A 22,685-nucleotide genomic window follows, 5' to 3' on the forward strand; every position below is an offset into this window, starting at 1 on the left:
AAATTTTGATTCCTAGGATTTCGGAGTACGTTTACAGGTTGTTTCTGTTGAGTGAACAATGTAGAAACTGATGGTTCTCGATTCCCTGCTCCAGCTTCTCAAATATCTAATTCATTGAACAGAAATTGTCGTATTTCATTCAGGGAAAATCTTCTATTGCCATGAAAGCGAATAATATTACTTCTGCATTCTGGTGGCAGTTTATTCCAGATTAAAGAAACTAACATATCTCAGTATGACATATCGCCAAGGTTTTCTAACGCTCGTACGTGACACTCAAAGTTATCCGTGAATTTCCTCATCGAGAAAGAGTTATACGAAGGAATTGGTTCGGACATTAATGCTTGCATATGGCTGTCGATGATTTTATGTTCCTGGCCAAAACTTCGAGTCAAAATATCAATCGCATTTATGTAATTTGCGTCAGTTAGTTTCAACCCTTGAATGCAATCCAGAGCTGGACCGGACAATAATGGTTTCAAATGCTGAAATTTCTGAACATTCGGAATCGAATGTATTGAATGAATGCCTGCATTGAAAGAGTCCCAGAATGGTTACCATTTTATAACATTCCCGTTGAATGTGGTAAGTTCTAATTTCGGGAGATTAACTTTAATTCGGGTGTTTGAACTGTTAATATCTGACGGACAGTTTGGAGACGTACGTGCATTAGCATATTGGTCGTAAAACAACTTACGGTCTTTCTGGAGATTACATCCTCCGCCTCTTCCGACACTTTCATGTACATTTCATCGTTGTCGATCATCTCCAACATGGATTCGTTAATCATTTCGAGTTCTCGGATTTTGTCTTGTAGCTGTCATGAACTACGTTGAAGTTTTTAGATGTCTGGTGGCTGGCAGGTTTGGCTGTTCGTGATCTCGTCGGCTACGTTGATGATCTTAGTAGATTGAGCTCTCTGTGCAGTTCTTTTTCTTACCAACGCCTGATAGTTGCTAGATTTCAAGATTTCTGCCATTCTGAACGGTTCGAGGGACCAAAATGTGCTGTTTTCCCTTAGGTTAGGTCCTCGACAAGACTATAGACACGAACTCTGGTATAGACTTGATATATAATATAGATTTTATTTTGCAGTTTGGGTACTTATAGTACGTACAGTCATGCTCATTGAACTATGTTACAGAAAATCAGTCAACTACGCAAAGCAGTTACAACTGTGTATAATACATGAACATATAATACATAAATCATAATACATAAATCCTCAACACATGTACAAGGGACCTCCAATTTGTAACATATGTGATGTATAAACTGACTTTAGACCGTTTAATATCGACGATAACAAGGTATCACCGACGCTGACATTTTCTGACGCTAACTAATATGACCCGCCTTTTGGACCGGACCAATTCAATTCAATTGAGAAAACGCGTACCGGTACAATAAATAAATCGCTGTTGATTTTTCGAAGTATTGATATCCACGAACAAAACTATACTATTATAGAATGTTTAAAAGGAACTGCTTTTAATAACAGTATGAATAAACTTACTTCACAAACAAGGAAGTACATTTTTAACTTGTGAATGGTCGAACCCAGTTATTCACAGTAACCAGTGATTTGGATATTCTCGGAGCCTTCCTTCTTTATTTATTTATGAAATGACGTCACAAATTTTCAGATTCGCGCCAGTGTGCGCGCCATGATTGATGATTGCTATTTCCACCGGTGTTATCTTCAAGTTTAAAATATGAAGCACAGTACATCCATAGAAACTACACGCAGCAAGAGACTGTTATATTATTATCAGAGTTTACCATTTCGTTTAAAAGTTGTTAGTAGTCAAATCTAATAGAAGATTATTTTTATGTGACGAAACTTAGTGGAAAATATGTTAAAATAATAATCAGCAGGAATCCAATAGGGTTTCTGCCGAGGCAAAGAAACCCTAATAATAATCACGCGAATCTCAATAGGGTTTTCTGTGAAGAAACAGAATATTCTTATAATCATGGAAGGATGTGAAGGATGAATATACGTAAAAGGGCATGTGTTCTTCCGAAACGAAATGAAGTTCAAGCAACAAATAAATAACTAAATTGATGAATAAGCAACTGATTCCGATGAAAATCAATAGGGTTAAAGCTTTTACTACTGCATTGAATGTTTTAAAAGTTCCGCAGAGAAACTAAGCCTTGTTTGGAAGGTATTTTGCACCAAAGGAAGAAAGTTTCATATGCGATAAAAAAATTGACTTCGCTAAAGCAAAAGTCCATAAGAACAAAAATTCTGATTTCATGAGGTTACATGATTTTAACAACATGACTTTATGACTATGAGATATCTAAATCTGGCCTCAGAATTTATAAAATAGAGTATACTTGAATGGCAGGTCCCTCTGTAACCTGCTTTGTGTTGTTCAGGGATGAGAATGCCGACCTTTAAAATCTGTGGTATTGTTTCTTTAGTTACACACGCAAACCAGCTGACAGTAAAGCCGTCAGCAGATGCGTTTCCTCATTTTTTGTCTCCTTGATCAGGGACAATTGCTGGTTACTTCACTGAAGTTTGATTGTCCATCGGTTCTTCCTCTTACTCATAGCCTAATGAAATATGAGACGAATGAAATATGAGTCCCACAATCACAAGTTTAAAACAGATTTTAAAAACATCAAAACTAAAAAGAATTTATCAAAACCTCAAATTTTCGGTTTTATCCTAAAATCCATTCTCAAGAGTGACTAAAATTATGACATTTCACAGTATATATACCAGTAAGAACGACACACACTATTGCACATGAAAACTAGGTAATATTAACCAGAGAGGAAATGTATAGGGACAAAAGTTTATTATTGGGGGAGAAACCAAGGTTACCATTGACACAGGAATTTTAATGGGCCGACTCAACTATGTGACGTCGGGTTATACTGTGAGACGGAAAAATTATACGAGAATTATTAAAATCAAATTGATGACCATTGGTATCCCAAACATGGGTAGCCACAGCACTTTGGGGTTTTCAATTAATAATATCTTTCTTATGCTCTTTAATACGAATGATGAGGAAGCGACCAGTTTCACCTATATAAAATTTATCACAATCTAAGCAACGGTTAAGATAGGAGCAAAAATCGCATTCAAAAAATTTGGGGGCCCATTTACAAGCCCCTAGAGCCCAAACGGTTAATCGCAGATGGGGCGTGCCATTGACTTTTTTAAGCTCCGGGCTGTCATGAACAACTTTCATGCTCGCCTTAAGCTGAAAACTCAAAAAAAATTTTCTCACGCAGCACTTTTTGGATGTCAGAATTTTCAAAAGTAAAACCCACCCCTGGTAGGGATCGGGGTCCCCAATTAAAGAGCCGTTAGACCTACCTCAAGGTACCTGTGTTCTGACGTAAGTTTCAAGTAAATCCGTTGAGCAATATTCTTGTTACTAGCCAAATTCGAAGTATAAAAGCCTATATATGATACTATAAGGCACAAACAAGGCCATAAAAATTCCTCAGTTGCGTTCACTCCAGAATGTCCTATTTTATTCATAGCAAAACAATTGACTCGTTGCATGAAAAAAATACTGTTTATACTACAGATCTAGAACAGGGATCTATCATTGCATATACGGATACGCACACAAACACACGTACTGCCGCGATGTGCGAATAAGACACATACACAATACATATACATGGATACTGTTTGAATCGGGCTTAAATTTCGATGTTTAGAGGCTCACAGTGAGTAAACAGTGGAATTCTGATTAATATTATGTACAGTATTTGTCAATTCAGCGTAGTACTTGTGATACAGAATGGTTTCACCGACAGTGAAAGTAAGTTGCTGCTGTTTATATCCTTTCAGTACGACCCAGTGTGAAAAAGAATATAATAATACTAATAATAATAATAATAATAATAATAATCAACAGAATTACAATAGGGTTTCTGCGAAAGCAGCAGAAACCCTAATAAGAAACACGCGAATCTCAATAGGGTTTTCTGTGAAGTAACAGAAAACCCTAATTATTGATCACTCTACTGCCCCGGTGACTTCATTGAATGATCGTCGTTCCGTCAGGTCAAAGTGTTAAGTTATACATTTCACATCAACCAGTATCTACATGCAGCTGTTCGGTGTGTACACACTATATCTGAATACAAGGCTGGAATAACAGGCTCACTTCACGATAGTCGTACAACTCGATAAACACTTCATGCGACACAGCGAACGATCTCCTTTCCCCACGGCGAACGCCTACTCCGAATATCAAGCGTGAGTCCAGCATACGGATAAGAGTATGTTATATACTTGTATTTAGTAAATACCTTGTAGATTTGACAATGATCGGTATGAACTGTAGGTAATATAGAGTATTGATAAATGGTAGAAGCCCGCGGCCGAATGAAGTTATATTTTCTTTTATTTTGATACCTCGTTGACACAACAGCTTTTCTCCGCAACATCTCTTCGGCAAGTTTAGTTTAGGCCTACAACTCACCGGTACTCTAATGATTTATCCTAGTAAATACATGGTAAATTTGGTAAAGAAAATTAGGTATTGCTAAACTGACTGTTTGTGACGAGCAACCTCCTGTGGATTTCGGGATGACGACTCAGAAAAACATGTCGCCTCATTGAATAGGACCCAATTTTCGATGTTTACGGCCCGACAGTCCTTTCGTTATGTTGATTTATCAAAATACGCACGGAGTATTTGTAGATCGAAGTGAGCTGAAGGATATCATATGGATTGTATCGGCAACAGTGGCAAGGCAACAAAGCCTATGTTCTTTTAGTGAAAATAGTGTGACATAAAATATTAATAATAAGAAACACGCGAATCTCAATAGGGTTTTCTGTGAAGTAACAGACAACCCTAACGAGCCAATGTGAGCATTGGTATGCTGTCATGAGTGACTGCGTGTATAGCGTATGTTATATTGATCACACACAGCAGCAGCAATGCAGTGAAAAAATAGATAGACACACGTGTACGCCACTGCCATAACTCAGTGCTAATCAATACTCTGACCCGAATTATGAGCAGTAGAAGTAAACAAACCCGTACTCCCGTTTTTGAAAGTTCATAAATGTATTCACATATGTGATGATATACTATAGCCGTATTTTCATAAAGGAAGATAAAACAACATGGAATTTTCAACACAGTACAAGATGCTCATTATCATCCCTCGAAAATTTAGTTCAAGTAAATCGGATGACAATTTTTAAATTTCATTCAAGTCCATAACTTTTGAAGAGGGAAAAATGGCACTATGGCCGGTTTTGAGCACCCTGATCCAGGACTTTCGCCTCCTACTCCGTCAAGACGATATACACGTGCTCATCGTCAAATGCGTATTTTAGTTAGGTAGGCCTATACGTGAAGTGTACACCGGCTAAACATTAAATGTTTAAAACAATAATACAAACTTACTGTATATTTGCCTGCTCTCTCACTACACCACGTACACTGCTGAACAGCAAGGAACTATTGCGGCATGAATACACGCTGTGCGAGATTATCTAAAATCGGAACGAAAAATTTCTTCCGGAATGGTGTAGACCCAGGTAAAAATTTCCCTGTATTGATACCAATCTTTAATCAATCTACATCGTCTTCATTGCCTATTTATCTTAAGGCTGGCTTATGTCGACAAGCAACGCAAAGCCTACCGACGCAACTGGGTTTATCGCCGATAAGCGGCAACTAGCGGCCTACGAGAGGCTGCCAGTTGCTCCTCAATCGGTTTGACATAAGCCGGCTTGCGACGGCAACGCGACGCCTACCGACTCGTCGCAAGCCGTATCCGGCTAGTTGCCCATGTTCTACTCCAGCCTACGGTAGGTGGGCAGTTGCTTTCGATCGCAGTCGACATAAGCTACTGAGCACAGGGGTTCCAGCCAATGAGAGACCGCATATACATAGTACAAATCATCACCGCTAGTTAGCGTCTTTTCGTAATTAGTCATAAACTTTCAAATTCAAGTAGTTCAAAACGTAAACCAAACCTTCAGCACGGCAGAGGAGTGGACCGAAGATCTAGAAACGAAATTGGTAGAATTATGGTGTGAGTGGTCATCTTTATAGATGTCGCGAGCACGTTGTATTCAAAACAGAATCAGAAAGATCAAAGTCTTAAAGAAAAAGCTTTTCTTATAGAAGTATATTTCCTAATAATTCAAATTTATTCTCAAAATGCTTATCACGTTACCATTTGAGCCGTTGCAGTTGCCAGCAATCGCAACCGACATAAGCAGGGAAGCAACTGGGAGGATCTCATATCCCGCTAGTCGGCCTCAGTTGCTGCGAATCGGAGCGCAGTCGACATAAGCTGGGCTGCGATCGCGGTTGCTCTCAGTTGCGTCGGTAGGAGTCGGTAGGCGTCGTGTTGCTTGTCGACATAAGCCAGCCTTTATATAGTTCAATTTGAGCAATTGACATTTTAAAATGCAGCCATTTCATATAATTGTATAAATTATGTAACGTACCATAGTTTGTCTGTTTACCTGGGGGAGGGGATCACTACTTTTTGCGGATTAATGAATAGGTCTAATAATTTGCCACAGGCAAAGTGGTTTACCTTTCTACTATCTAGAAGAACGTACAATTATACATGTATTCATTTTGATTTCAACTTGCGTCGTGGCTGCTAGTTTTGGTTTAGATATGTCCAGAAAACTATAAGTGCTCTGCGAAGCATGACACAAAATTTGATATTGGCTGTGTTTTAGCAATTCTTTGTATTTAGCATAAAAATCCATGAAGCCAATAAAACAGTTCCAAGATTCTCATTTTAGGCCTACCAGCTCATTTTCTTCCTCATGAATGTGGCAATACTTTCCTATAGGTTTAGATTTTGTTCAATGCTCTATCCAATCATTCCAGCCTTGAATAAAGAGAGGCCTAGATGATAAGACAGCACAAATACTCATCAGAAAGTAACAAACAATGATTTATTGACTTTCTGATATTACCATATAATATATTTCTAGAACAAATAAACGTTGAATATTTTATCATACGGGTGTCTCCTACAATTTTGAGGTCTCTGAAAAATTGCAAGCTCAAACATTCCGAACTGAACATTTTCTGAAAATAGATCAAAATTTAGTTTAAAAACAGAAAATGTCAAAACTTTATTGGCAATTAACTGTTTTTAAAACGGTTAATTTCCCGTTCTAGAAGATCTAAAAACCTTTTTTGAGTATATGGAATTAAGTGGACACCTTCCACTCCTTTGCTTACCCAGACCGTAACGAATAGTACCTAAATATACATTATTGTTATGGTTTTACGTCAAAAAACAGCGATTTTACCAGACTTTGACTGAATTATATAATATTTTAAGGTTACCTTAAAATATTAATGCAAGTATCCATCGACGAAGTATCTAACGAAATTAAAAGAGGAGCACACTTATTTATAGTTGCCACAGAAGTAGTTCAAATGATTATCCACGACAATAAAGCGTTCCTAATGAAGCTTATTTCAATTAAAAACTTCTTAATTAGGAACAGACAGCGTATGACAGTATTTATAATACGCGCTAGCAGAGCGCAGTAGTGCAACGCGCGGTTATACGTGAAAACAGAGTATGCATACACTTTGCCATGCACTGCGGTGTGTATGCACGTACGTTAGATATATGGATTACATACCAGCTGATTCACGTAGTGCGCGGATTTTAACGTGTATGCGCTGTTACACGAAGAATGCCAATATACCGCAAAAACATCCGCAAACAAACTTATTAGCCTACGGCAATAGCAAATGAAAAAGCGCACACAACTGTGTGGAACCAATTTACTCTCATTTCAACAAAATGATGCCAAACATTTGTTGACTGCCTCTCTCCTAAATGCCAGCTCTAGGACTGGCGCCATCGTCTTTTACTCTTTCAAAGAAAGAATGTATTTTGTACGAGTCGGTCAAAATAAGTCAATGACAAGACAAAGCCGGTCTAGGACTATAGAAATTGCCACACTTACGTTCGAGATACTACATTAGATAGCCGACTCTATTATAATCCTCACAACCGAACAAACTAACAGTGAACTAAGCTCGGCACAAATATAAAATGAATTGCTCGCCATTTTGTGACTCCCAAAATTACGTCAGAGGTGCCGAAATTCCCGGAAATTCCGAGAATTTCTCGTATTCACGTCAGAAACTCAAATACAGGTCAACACAAGTAACTTATAGAAAGCGAAGAATTTTCGATGTTTTTCGCGTTTTTCTCGAAACAAAATTGCATCATCCGTTCAAAGCTTACCGGCCTGACCTCCGCGCATCAATTCTACTCGCTTCACGATAAAAGACAACCGCGTAAGTATTACCACTTGATTTTGTGCCGCGATTTACTCTTGGCAAAGTGCCAACCAACAGCCATAAAATAGGTAAACCAAAAATTTAGTCGTCAAAATATTCATTTAAGATGTATAAAGTTTCACATTAGAATGATCAAAGTACATATTCTAATCAATAATAAAATTAAGTCATCGGAAATATGCTCATAATATTCTAATTGCTGGTTGTAAACTACAGTGCACATGTTTCGATGATATTTTGTGTGACTGTTTAACATCTCATTCCTAGTGGCTCTGAAAGGTTTCTATGGTTCTTATTTATGTCTGGTAACGTCTTAAGAGAGCGCCAAAAGTCGATCTTATAAACTCAACGACCTTGAAACATCGCGCGAAGTAAATATGACATTATGCTGAAAACCTTGCTTCCCTGTGTAGGTATGTTATATCATGTACAGAGCTGCCAACCTCAGAAAGATGTTGTCAGTACAATTTTTTGAGTTTGTCAGTATTTTCTTGAGGTTGTCAGTATTTTTCCAAGAATAACGCGACACGAAAAAAGCTGATGGTTTTATGATCATCAAAGATTCTAGAGTTTTTGGTTCTAATGATAGCGGTTTTAATTCTAAATCTAATTGCTTTATTAAGTCATAGCCCCTCATTCATAACGGTCTCATTATACTCGTAATTTATTATCCTTGAATTAATTCATAAGACGCGCCAGAGCTCTCCCTCAGTAGTGTTACAGCCAAGTCTCAGCGCATGTATTGATAGCCATATGTTCTCTATTGATCACTGCTACTACAGCAGGGAAGTGTGTGTGTGTGTGTGAGACTATAGTATTACAAAAGCATTGAAAGCTGCTCTGGCTGGTGCCAACAGGTGTTGAAAGATGAAACAATACTGACTGAATAATGACTGTTGATAAGATGAATAGCTGATAGTGTTCCACAGCTAATTGTAGACCCACTATTGACTATTGAGTCAATTATTTGATCAACTTTCAGAATTCTATTCAAGACCATACTAAATAGAGAGCGACCATACACAATAGGCCACAGTCTTATAAAAATAAGGTGGGTGAAACCATATGGGTTGGCAGCTCTGCATGTATGAAAGTATGAACGGAAAATAAAAATGGTACGTATTATTATGTATGAAAGTGAGAAAGGGTTAAGTTTCTCAATTATATTTTCGAACCGTCCAGTGAAACATTTTGATGCATTATGGAGATGGTGCAGAGAATCACCATGAATATCTAGGGGTGAGGGGCAACAGTTTGTTTCACTCATGTTTCAAACCTAGTCCTGGAACCTCTCATAACGCAACAACTATCCGATAACATGGACATTACATTTTTCCAGGGGAGATTATAAGTTTTAAAACTTTCCACCACTGCGTTATTGATATTTTTACTATTCACCGTTATAATGTTTATTGAGGCCAAATGATTGATTACAATTTTTCTAACCTAGCATCATAATAACTAACTAGAATAGCGAGAATGTTATTGTTGAATTTTGACGTTGCCTTATCTATATTCATAGATAACAATGCATTGCGAAGATTGTCACACAATTCATCAGTCATCGTTTCGGCGACACCAAGCCTTATTAGTAGCTTGCAGCCGTCTCCTGAAGACCTGAAGACTAAGTTTGGATAGGGCCTCCCTGTCTCTTTGCCAGGTTCTTTACGAGATCAATCAAATCACCAGCATTGCAGAATGGGATAGACTTGTCAGCCATAAAAGCTAATACCATTGCCTCCTGATAAGCGACCCTGTCATTAACGGGTACTTTTGGTTTAGTTTTAGGCTCGGGAAATTGACCCTCGACAACAGCTTGTGCAAATATAGGTGCGATTCCTATGGAATGGGAGGGTTATCAGAATCTGGAAATATGAAAAGAAAAAATTTCTTAACGCATGGCAATACCGTACCACGGGATTCTCCACAACTTGAACCCCAACAAGGAAACATCCAGGGGACAAAATTTATGTCCGTTGTAATTGTTACTTCATCTTTTTATCGTTATGGACGCTTTTACGATCCCGGCGCTTTTATGGCCATCCGATGTGATCGACTGGTAAATCATACCTGCGCCTGGAGGTTTGAAATTTGTTCTTCGATCTTTTACCATTTTCTTGTGTTTATCAGTTTAAGCATGATCTTCCAGAGATACACGTACTGGGGTACCATAAACGAGTTCCTTGTCACACCATATACATATTGCTTTCCCAGGGCTATTAAGTTTCTTAGCACAATCCGAATGTCGTACACGATACATACCATACGCTAAGTAGTACGACTACTTCAATAGCCTGTATGTACTTGACTGCGTGTGAATTAGCTATTAAAAACTGCTACCTAGCTACATCTCACTGCTGGGAATACTTCTATAGTGCAAGCTATATAGTGCACGCTAGTGTAGCGACGCGCACAGCGAGTACCTTCCTTGCGTAGCCATCGTCGCTAAGAATGACGATGCTGTAAAAGCCAATTGAAAGGGCTCACGCTACTCCCCCCTCATTTTTACATCAAATTACCAGTGATTATGAAAAAAGCGGGACTTATGATGAAAATTTCTCAATTACTGAAATTGCAGCTTAACTGCAACATAGGCACGAAGCACATTGTTGAGGTTCCCCAGCATGATTTCCAAAACAGTCTGTATCAATTCCAGATGGCAGCACGAACTGGTTATTTTTTCACAGTGGTTTCTATTGGCAATACCAGATGGCAGCACATTACCAAAATCTTTGGGCCGAGTGCCATCAAGCATGCTAAAAATACTCAGTTTTGTGAGTTGAAACATAATGCCAGAGCCAGCGAACCTTCCAACCCCCCCCCCCCCTCAATTTTTCGATGGATCTGGATAATTTGGAAAGCATATTTCTTTTAAATTTCTCATCACAAAAAAGCGGGGAATTCTCATCCCTGGTGCTGGCTACAAATGCACACCCATTCAACACTCAACTACCCACAGGTTCGATATAACCATCCTATTATCTAGTGTGTTTCTCCCTGGATTCTGCCTATGGAGGGACGGACAATAAGTGAAGACAATAGTCCCCTGGGACTAATGTCCCAAGTAGGCTAAAAAAGTGCTATTTCAGAGAACAATTGCCACCTGTTGGCCATTTAGATTTCCAAGAGGGCTAAAAACCAAAATGGTGATACAATAATGGCCTTACAAGCAAGTTCATGTTAAGCAAGGCTTAAGTAATATGCAGTAAATGACGTTGACTGTAAAGGGAGGAAAGACAATAATGGGCACTTACCACCATAAATCAGGTTCAATCCTAACTGTTCAATTATTTTCAAATCTCGATCGACAGTTTCTAAGACGGGGTCAATCAGGACACACTCAGCTGTTTCTCTGTCCCCGATTAGATATGTGTATGTAAATGACTTGTGTTCAAATAACTAGAAAGAAAAGGTTTTGAGAGAAAATTAACACTAGTCTAACCCAGATATGGTTGAATCTTCCTTAACAACAGCCAATGAATTTCATTCTTACATTCAGAGGGCTGTGTTTAAGGGCATATCCTAAAACCTAATAAAAGATATTAGGTATCAGATACCAGAATCCGTGACCAAATATCCACACTCCATGGTAAAAAAATATCTTTCGCAAAAGCAAATATTCACTGACATGATTGAAGGTACAATCACCTGTCAAATACATTTGCCTTTGAACCAAATTCTTTTTTTCAATACCTTAACTCATACTTTATAATATTCAGAAGTCTATCCCAGTGGAGATGATCGCGGCATCTTAATTGATACTGACAGCTGTAAGTGGTCAAACTAACTATGAGCATCACTGGCTCGCTTGACTTTTATGACAGGTTAGTAAGTCACGTGCGCGGATTAGAATCGCTGGGGAAATCAGAGGATACCTAACGGCGACCTTCTGGTTCCAGTGATAATGAACAAATTACCAAACGTTTTGCGAACCCAAATTGCGCGAGATCATGGTGATCGAGATTGGACCCTGGCCGATTTGCGAGTCGCGATTTCGAAGGAGATAGAGGCCCTGGTAGTGGGCAAAGGCGCTGCGAATGATCCGTTCACCCGAGGCAGTCTTACGGCCACGCATCTCACTCGTAGCAATAAAGGCTACGTGAGTTATAAATCAAAATTTCGCACCAAAAAATTTGCCTTTTGCAGACCTGCCAACATTGAATTTTTCAAGATGGTAACATTTTTCAAATTTGCCAGTATTTTTTAGATTTTGCCAGTGACCCACTAGACTTGATGTGACCTTTGCCAGTAACATTTTCAATATGGCCAGTAACGAAATTTCGGATTAAAATCAGAATATAGAATATTAAAACTACTAAAGAAATTAATTTTTAAAAATGCATTTATTATGAAATTAAACTTGAAACTGCAGTTTCCATAAAATATAAACAATTTTGAGACATCAGATCTTCAGATTTTATAACAGATAGGCCAGGGTTTGTTGTGTTATCAGTTCTAAAAAAATGTGAAATTTCAGAGAGTTTCACTTTATCCTTATGTCCTTTTCTTTCACAATGACGTGAAATATCATTTAATCTGCCATGTGAGATCACTATATCGATTTGACATATCGTACATCTTGCATGATATTTACTTAATTTCGATGCTATGAAACATGGATATTGTGCGCTGTACGATTTTTTATACTTCTGTTTCCGATATTTCTTAATCATACGTTTTCTACAGCCTGTTACCGCAATATCAGTTTCAGATTCCGACTCCGAAGAAGACGGAGAACCCTCCGAATTTTCCAGATTTGACAAAACGTCATGAACTTCGTCCGCCATTTGCAACATTCATGACAATTTGAGCGATGAAAATTACTCGTTGTAACCGAAAATTCACTAGACTGGTTCCCGGTATTACTCGTTGTAACCGAAGATTCGCTAGACTGGTTCCCGGCTGTATGGAAACTTTGTGACAATTACTCAAATAAAAACCAAATTTCCCCGTAATAAATGTTAATAAACCATTAAAATACCGATTATGTACTGCAAAATTACCTTTATTGACATGATATAAGGAGATTTTTATTGAGGCCGTATTTATTTACTCATTCGCGTAACATCGGGACGATATCGGAAAAAAGCGTATTCCATTGCCTGTGCCAGTAACGCCGTATTACCGCGGGTAGCACCGGAACGGAATACGGCAAAAACGTAACGGTTGGCAGGTGTGCTTTTGCCGGCGGTCTCACGCGTCAAAGGACTGCACAATAATCACCGACAGAGCCAAAAGGGAGGAGATCGTCAAATGTGATGGACTATATTTTAACTGCCTGTCGGGCTCTCACAAGTTACGTGACTGTAAATCATTATTTGCGTGCAGATGTGTAAGGGCGCCGAACGCTCCGAAAATATAAGTACAGGTCGTTAACCCGAAACCGGTAACACTAGTATATTACTGAACGTGAGAACTGCAACGGAAATGCAGGTTGATTTGGGACCAGTTCTCTTGAAAACAGCTGCCGCGATAGTCACTAATGACCACAACTATGTTTCTACAGCTGTTTTGTTCGACGAAGGGTCTACCCGAACTTTCATCACTCGTGACCTGTCGGATAAACTTTATCTGATAGGCCTACCAGATACCACAGAGGTCATAAATCTGGCGGTATTCGGTGAAACTTCGACACGCAGCAGGAAACTCGATAAGGTCACGTTCGACATAAAAACTCATGCCGGAAAGGTTAAAATAAACGCATTTGTCGTAACAACCATCTTGACACCGATTAAAAATTATGTAAATCGAGAGTCGAGAGTGATATGTTCGAGATATCAGTTGATAGGCGCAGACCATTACTGGGACTTAGTCGAAAACGAAACCGTCAGGGGTTGTGGACCCACCGCTGTCGCGTCAAAACTCGGGTACCTGTTGTCTGGCCCGCTATCGGGTGAGAGAAATAAACACATCAATACATTTCTACAGACCACTTCTAACGCGTGTCCAGAAAGCGACACTCTGCAACAGTTCTGGGACATCAAAACACTCGGTATAAAACATTCAGAAAATTTCAATGTCCTCCAGTGTCAGCTTTGATTCTTACACGCAGGACTACCTAGTAAAGGAAAATTCAGAACTGGGCAGCTATAGGCCTACTCAATGACGATAGCAGAGTTAATAATCATTGATATAAAATTGTTAGTTAGTTGTCATTTACGATGTATCACTTGATACAGTTCATACACCTGTATAGGCCTACTGCAATAACCCGTTATAAGTAACCATTTTATTCACGTAATTCTTGTCATAATAATCGTTTAGTAGTAGTTATTCATACATCACATATCCATAAGTCAAATTAAACACAACGGAATGCTAATGTCTATTTCAAACTGACTTGAGAGCACATCAGGTGGCCTAGCTCAGTCAGTTTTGGTAGTAGGCCTACATACTCTGATAAAAGTCTTATAAGGACCAGAATGCATTGGCAGCTGACCTAAGATATCGTTTTTTAATCCACTTTAAACTGTATTGAAGGATATCCAAAGTCTGCATTGAGAGGGGTTCCTGAGAGAAAAGAGACTCCATGATTTAAAAGTTTTACAATATGTCTCCATGCCTACCAACTGAAATTTGATACGTAGGCATGGAAACATATTGTTAAACTTTCAAATCATGGAGTCACTTCTCTTCATTTAACCCCTTTCAGTGAAGACTTTTTGGATATCTTTCAATACAGTTTCAAATGGATTAAAAAATGATGATTTAGGTTGACTGCCTGTCCTTTCTGGTCCTAATAAGACCTTTATCAGGTATGTACTACCAAAAATTAGCGAGCTAGGCCACCCGGAATGCTCTCAAGTCAGGTTGAAATAGACATTAACTGTTTGTCGATTCACGACTATGCTCAATGTTTGTAATTTCACGTTAATTAACTAGGCCTATGGAATTTATGATAAGTTTTTAGCCTGTAGTATCTTATAGTTTTAAATCTGAATATCGTATATTGTATAATTTGAAAATTCGAATGACACTCTTTATCTTAATTAAATCTAATCTGTATTTTCTTTGTAACTGCATTTGTCCCGTGAGTGTCGGCAACTGCTGATTGGTTATAGTACATAGGTAACATGTACTCGAGTCAAGTCACTGATACTGTTGTTTATATATTGTAACCCCTTCCAGATGTAGTACCATTACTCATCTTCCATTTCATGAGAACAGAGTCAGTTCAGTTCATATCTCTATAGGGCCTATCGAAAAGACGTGTTCGTTGTTGCTCTCTCAGAATCTGGTTTTCGCTGTGGTCTACACCCACAGTTTTTAGCTGATAAATACCTGGATCTGGCAACCAGCCAATTAATAAAGCTAATTACGCTTAATTAATAATTAGTTTTAGGCTATAATCAATAGGGAATTCCCAAAATTTGATTGAAATTGGATGAAAATTCCCAAAGATATAGGCTACAAGTTTCTTTTCTACTTTAAATTGTTTCTTAACTAAGAAATTGATCATTTTGTCACCATTCGACCTTTAGATCATTTCCTAATGAAGACTATTAGTATTCATTATGGCTGAGAAGTGCGATTTTCAGCCGACAAATTCCTATATAACTTTTGAACGGCTTGACCGATTTAAGTTCTGTAAATTGCAAAGATCTTATATTAAACCCTTCTTTCATGTAGGCCTAGGCCTTTTAAATTGTTTCTATAGTGTTTGGAAAATTTTCACTTGAAACCCTACGACTACGTTACAACTTCCTTTTTTCTTTATTTTTACCTGTCGGAAAATGATATCGTCATCAAGTAAGATTCCATGTGCTGCTGTTTCGCCGGCACTCTGCTGGCCAGAGGTACAGTAAGATGTCATTTTTTTTGAAAACTTATTGAAATCAATCACATATTTGGGCCTAGGTCTTATCTGTTGTTCAGCAGCAGATAATGTTTGGTAAAAGTTTTTCAACACCAGACTGTACCCAAACAAACCAGCTTCGTTGACGCTGATGTCAATCAGCCGAAATTTTTTTGTGAATGAAAGCTTTCGGAATGAACATGCACTTTTAAACATAGTTCTCATGCAACGATGCAACATCTTGATTTTTAAATCCGAATACGCAAACGACAAATTCGAGACGACAAAACTTCCGCATTGAGAGCGCCACCGCACAAATTCAAATTCAATTATATGGATCGGAAACCCTCCAGCGATGCACTCTATGATCTTTAGAACCTGTCTCTGACTTAGACTGATCGCCTGTCCAATTCTGCGCCACCTGCATTCGCAGTCAGAATCATCCTCGCTTGCCAGGGGTCTGGTATCGCTCCCGAACTCGCTTCCACCAGCCCCCTGTCCTCACAAAGCGTGATTTCATTACTGGCGCTTTTGCGCATGACGTCATATATCGACACGCGACAATACTTCCGCGTTCACTACGTATTCGCTGATTGGTCCATTTACCGGGAAATTCCATAGATGTGATTGGCCCGACCTGATTCTGGTCGCCGCTAGTAACGACTCCAACGACTCGTGAGGTCAAGGGGTTCGGGGAACAGCTTTAGCGTAGTGGGTTCGAATCCCTTGACGGGTGAAGGTGCTCCCGAACTCGCTTCCACCAGCCCCCTGGCCTCACGAAGCGTGATTTCATTACTGGCGCTGTTGCGCGTGACGTCATTTGAATTATATCGATTTGCGAAATACTTCCTTGTTCGGTAAAACGTTCGCTGATTGGTCAATTTAAAGGGAAAACCCACAGAAGTCTACTGACGGTTTGTTACAAGCGCTGTGATTGGTACGACCGGATTCTGGTCGGCTAGTATAACGACTCCAACGACTCGTGAGGTCAAGGGGTTCGGGGAACAGCTTTAGCGTAGTAGGTTCGAATCCCTTGATGGGTGAAGATGAGTCAGAATAGGACAGGTTTAACCCGCGAGGTTTAACCCGTCCGCCATCTTCCGCGGAATATACGGATCCAATCAGATTTCAGTATTTCATCACGTGAACAATGTAACATGGCCGCCTCCAGAGTGTCTCGATTTACGTTCTGGCATCAGACCACAATTAGGTTAGTAGCTCGAAGATGCGCGCGTAGGGCTGGACCCCAAAAATAGTACGTAGAGTGAAGAAGAGGTCAGTTTGTTGCTGCCTCTTCATAAACTCCTCCTCCAATGCTGGGAGACAGGTGCAGTGCCTCAGGATATGAAAGATGCTAATATTGTCACCCTGTACAAAAACAAGGGTGACCGCAGCGACTGCAACAACTAGAGGTATCTCACTTCTGAGTATCGTTGGAAAACTATTTGCTCGTATTGTGCTGTCCAGGCTCCAAGAACTGGTAAACAGAATATATCCAGAGTCCCAATGCGGGTTTAGAAAAAACAGGTCCACAACAGATATGATATTCTCACTGCGACAGCTCCAAGAGAAATGCAGAGAGCAAAACGAACCGCTCCATCTCGTATTTATAGACCTGACCAAAGCATTTGATTTGGTGAGCAGAGATGGCCTCTTCAAAATTCTTCCACTCATTGGATGTCCACCAAAGCTCCTTGAAATTGTGCGCTCCTTCCACGAAGGCATGTTGAGTACTGTCCAATTCGGTGGAGACACATCAAAAGAATTTGAGGTCAAGAGTGGAGTCAAGCAAGGATTTTACTTGCCCCAACCCTTTTTGGGATTTATTTCTCCGTCCTCCTCAACCATGCTTTCAAGTCTTCTGATGATGGGGTTTACTTGCATACAAGATCTGATGGTCGTCTTTTCAATCTCTCTCGATTACGTGCCAAGTCCAAGGTCAGGGGGGTTCTCATCAGAGACCTGTTGTTCGCTGACGATGCTGCTCTGGCGTCTCTTAGCCAAGAAGGCCTCCAGAGATTAATGGACAGGTTCTCCGAGGCGTGCGTGCGCACTATTTGGCCTCACCATTAGCATAAAGAAAACTCAGGTCATGGGTCAGCACACTGTTGCCCCACCTCGCATCTTGATTGAAGGCAGAGAGCTCGAAATAGTTCATCACTTCCAGTATCTAGGATCAACGATCTCTGATACCCTGCAACTTGATGTCGAAATAAACAGGCGTATCGGGAAAGCTGCCACATCCTTTGGTATGCTCTCAAAAAGAATGTGGTCAAACAAGTACCTCTCGGTTGCAACGAAAATAAACGTCTATTCAGCTTGCGTGATAAGCTCCCTCCTGTATGGCAGTGAATCGTGGACAACGTATTACGCCCATGAACGCAAACTACAGGTGTTTCACATGCGCTGTCTGCGTAGAATCCTAGGTATCAAATGGCAAGACAAAGTAACAAACAGCCAATACAGCCAAAATGACAAATTTTGAGGTTTTGATGAAATTTCACAAATAATTTTTATGTTATACATCTTTTGCACATATAAGTCGTCTTGAGGCATTCATTGAGACCTAATTTGCTGATTTTAATCAGTTTCATGGTAGGATTTGGTAATATTTTTGCTTGAAGAAGGCTAGAATCGCAGATTTCGGTCAATTTTTAGGCATGAATCGTAAGATATTTTCTCGTAGGAGGCTCGGTCTAGGCTCATAAGTTTATTTCATAAAGGCCATCCTTGCCCATGCAGAATAATCACATTAATTCAGCTTTCTTTGATTCAGTTATCTAGTTTGGCTGACTTTTTGCTGCCAGATACTGTCAGGAATTTAAGGGGTAGAGGAAATGCATATTTTCGTTGAAACCATGGCAACCGAAAGGACATTGTCAGAGGCCAGTTGTGATATTTTTCCTAACTAGTACTGGTGACAACTACGCTTGGTATATAAAATTCGTCCCGGCCAAAGGCCTGTGGACGCAGTAGGGTGCATTCGAATTAGGCCTTCTGGGCAAGAAAACGCCAAATCTAAAGGTTTCAGCCAATTCGATGATGTAAATGGTATTTTTTTCAAAAAATGCTTAAAGATTGTGTTTCTGATTTTTATCCATAGCCATATATTTATATCCATCAGTGAAAAAACCAATCAAGTATTCAGAAAATGCTGTATAATTGTTTTATTCATATTTTGAAATGAATGTTTGACTTAGATGATATTGATAGAAAATTTGGATTTTGTCGCATACGCGCGATTTGTGCATTAGTATGTATTTCCATGTGTAATTGGCCGAGAGCTATTGTATTGCGTTGTATAACTAGGGTGTCTCCACTCTTTCTAAATCTGTTCAAAAACTAATGCTATTCTTAAGTTTGGGTACGAGTCAGGCATCAGACCACAACTAGGTTAGTAGCTCGAAGATGCGTAGGGTCGGACCCCAAAAATAGTACGTAGAGTGTGAAGAAGAGGTCCCCCATAAATGTTGCCATAATTTCTGCAAATGAGATAGGTAACGAATTTCGGTTATATGTATGAAATCCATTGATCCTGAGAGACAGATTGATGATGAAATAAGGGATTCTCTGGACTTTTTTGCTTGGAGTAAGACTACCAAACACGGTGGGGGATTCCCTTAGATATTTGGCTCGGATGTACTGGCATACCTGTACTGGGATACACCTCCTTTCTAAAGGTTTGATTATTTCAAAAGTTAGGTTGGGTATGTGGAGCGAAAACCACTATATGAACTAAACTCTCGAATTTCTTGTTTTTACTATAGGATATAGAAGATTTTGGAATAGTGGTCTGAGCTCTGACATATGGACCTCTGCAAAAACCGTAATGTTTCCATTTTTAACGCATGCGCATTAGGCTTAGTAAGTGTTGGAAAAGTCGAGAAATCAGTACAGTGCGCAGGCGTCATGACAGTGTTTACATGTTTCAAAACTGGGTCATGTCAGTACGGTATTCGCTTGAAATGAACCAGCGCGAACATAGCAGCGGGATCGTGATGTCTAAATAATCTCGTATCATATGCTTGCGTTTTATATGTTAATACAATTAAAAGAATTGTCCAAATAAATAAACAGTGACATTGGGATCACCATAGAAAGTGCACCAAAGTTCATAATGGTTAGCATTTCGAGATCAGCATTTTCGGGATTCGAACATGATAGCGTCGTATAAAATAAATCAGCGACACTGGAGTCATCAAAGTTCAAATTGAATTGAAATAAGTTCAGTATTTTTCGGGGCTCGAATCTGGTAGCGCCGCAAAAATAAACGAATGACACTCGGGTCATCAATGTTCAAATCGAAATTGAAATAAGATGAAATAAGATAATTATTTATTGTGGGATTCGAATCTAATAGAAACGGAAACATAGAGTCATCAAAACACACATTCATTATGCGTCTTCAGCCAGTCCTGGCAGTGGCTGTCTCCACAGTGTATCTACGTTGCTCTACGATCCTGTGTAACCACCCACCCAGACACGTTCATTCAACAAATTCGCGTGACTTTGGCCGACAGAACTACTGTCGGCATTTTTGCCTGTGTTCAAACTGCGATATCTCAGCAAATAAACAACCGATTTTGATAAATTAACTATCTACACTAACCTTATGACGTTTTGTGTTTGTTCATTATATTTGTTTGAGGATAAAACCGATTTTAGTACGATTTTAGTACGATTTTAGTACGATTTTAGTAATTTAAGATACAAAAATGATCCGCTGTTTAGCGATGAGACACGCATCGTTCAAGTGTCTTGTTGCTAACGAACTACAGTGTTACAATGCCAGTAGTTTCAAAGTGAAGAAATTGTGTCATTTTTGCTATTTCTGTATTTATATCAAGCACGGACTATGATGAAGGAACATCCGAATGAATATAATAATAAGAAAACTGAATGTTTGAGGTTTGTAACGAGAGTTTATTTTTCACAATCGGTTTGATGAAACTGGATTACTAGTGGTTTAAAGTCACAGTGATTTAAGAGTATTGAGAAAATGTCGTTCGTGTCTTAGTGTCTGTGGTACATCACAGACACTAAGGTTCTTGGTGAATATGCGTCCTGACATGACCCAGTTTTGAAAGTTCTGACATGTAGTGACGCCTGCGCACTCAACCGATTTCTGGACTTAGAGAATTTCACCAACACTCACTAATGCGCATGCGTTAAAAACGGAGACATTGGAAACATTACGGTTTTCGCTGGACCTCTTAAAAGTCGATTTTTACATCAATGGAAGAAAGAAACTCGACCAAAACTATTAGGTGACGCTTCTGCGAGAACCTGTACTGCGTGTGGCCTCGAAGATATCGACATACAAGGCAGTATGTCTCCGTTACAGCACCATCAAAGTCTACCCTGCTCAAAGGAACGGTTGTCAATCGACAAAAATCCCGACGAACTTGAGATGGAAAAACCAATTTCTACTGACTGACTTACTGAACTGAATCAGCCATGCAGCAGAGGCCTTCACCAAGAATCTTAGTGTCTGAAGTACCACAGTTGTTGGTTACACTAGGATCGTAGAGCGACGGAGATCACTGGTGGAGACAACCGCTGCCAGTGCTGGGTGAACAGAGGCCACGACACCGGCAATTTGTTTGTTCACTTAAGATGACTGATTGATTATGCTGAATGTGACACGAGATATTAACAGTCAATTCAGTGTGGTAAAAATATCAGCCAATACGACAGGTAACTTCACTTACTTCAATTCAATATCTTTTAAAACTTGTGAACAGTAAAAGAATACTTATTTACAAATATTCTGTTGATTGTCTACTGTAGGTCATTGTGTGTGTTCTGATGAAGATTTTCTGAGATACAACTCAGGATTTCTTAAGAATTAGAAGTTATGCGTAATAAATTAATGAGCTCAACATGCACAGAATGAATTATTGTTGTATCATGGTAAGTTTGATAAACCGATGAAACATGAATTGAAAAGTCAATCCAGGTTTAATTGTTAGTATATCTATAATGATTTTATTTCAGAAAGTATCTTCAATCACGAATCAAAGAGATTAAACGAATGCAGCACTAATTGTCATGAAATGAGATTCCAAATAACGGTAACTCCTAGATCCTGATACAGTGATAAGGTTTAAAGTGCTGGATTTTATGAATAACTATAGGAGCGAGCATGCAATTGGAATTGAGATTGGATTTAGGCCTACTGTCTGGTCAAGACTTAGTCTTTGTGATTCGAGTTAAGTTAGAGATATCAGTGTCATTCTGTTGTCATAAAATGTAATGTCATACAATACGTATGTCACCGTCTTGTCAGGCTGTCTGTATATTGAATAAGATTTTGTACTAGAAGTGGACAATAAATATAGAATAGCAGTAAAAAGAGTTTGTCGTGATGGATTTTATACTCAATTTCTAGCAAAAATCATGTGTGGTCCATGAGGAGAGGAAATTATTGCGAATATCCAGTCAGATGATCTCTGGTCTTACCCAAGTCTGTCCCAACTCACTGTCTGTATCGAGAATATTAGTAGAGATGTTGCAGTGGATCCAAATATCTGATCTCACAAAACACTAACAAGGAGTTCAACTATTGTAAACTTTATTCAGACTTTAGT

At 39.1% G+C, this 22,685-nt stretch overlaps 1 protein-coding gene and 1 long non-coding RNA gene across 4 annotated transcripts in view; one reads left to right on the plus strand and one right to left on the minus strand.

Annotated features, from left to right (window-relative positions):
* The window catches only part of LOC141907867 (persulfide dioxygenase ETHE1, mitochondrial-like), a 78,379-nt gene extending 61,771 nt beyond the window's left edge, over positions 1-16,608 (minus strand). Inside the window, exons 1-2 of the mRNA XM_074797616.1 lie at positions 16,024-16,608; positions 11,555-11,699 (exon numbers count right to left, since the gene is read on the minus strand). Of these exons, the coding sequence (XP_074653717.1) occupies positions 11,555-11,699; positions 16,024-16,335 (457 nt within the window). The 5' untranslated portion in view covers positions 16,336-16,608. The remainder of the gene's footprint in view (positions 1-11,554; positions 11,700-16,023) is intronic.
* A 126-nt stretch (positions 16,609-16,734) lies between these two features.
* Positions 16,735-22,381, plus strand: LOC141907518 (uncharacterized). Of its 3 annotated transcripts, XR_012619502.1 has the most exons (6): positions 16,735-17,009; positions 17,089-17,305; positions 19,863-19,921; positions 21,342-21,792; positions 21,886-22,008; positions 22,093-22,381. It is a non-coding gene; the product is annotated as an uncharacterized LOC141907518 (long non-coding RNA). The 3 variants fall into 3 exon arrangements; XR_012619501.1 differs by having other exon boundaries at positions 17,000-17,305; positions 21,338-21,792; XR_012619500.1 differs by having other exon boundaries at positions 17,000-17,305.
* Positions 22,382-22,685: the final 304 nt, after the last annotated feature.

Source organism: Tubulanus polymorphus, chromosome 6 (assembly GCF_964204645.1).
Source record: "Tubulanus polymorphus chromosome 6, tnTubPoly1.2, whole genome shotgun sequence".
Lineage (NCBI taxonomy): Eukaryota > Metazoa > Nemertea > Palaeonemertea > Tubulaniformes > Tubulanidae > Tubulanus > Tubulanus polymorphus.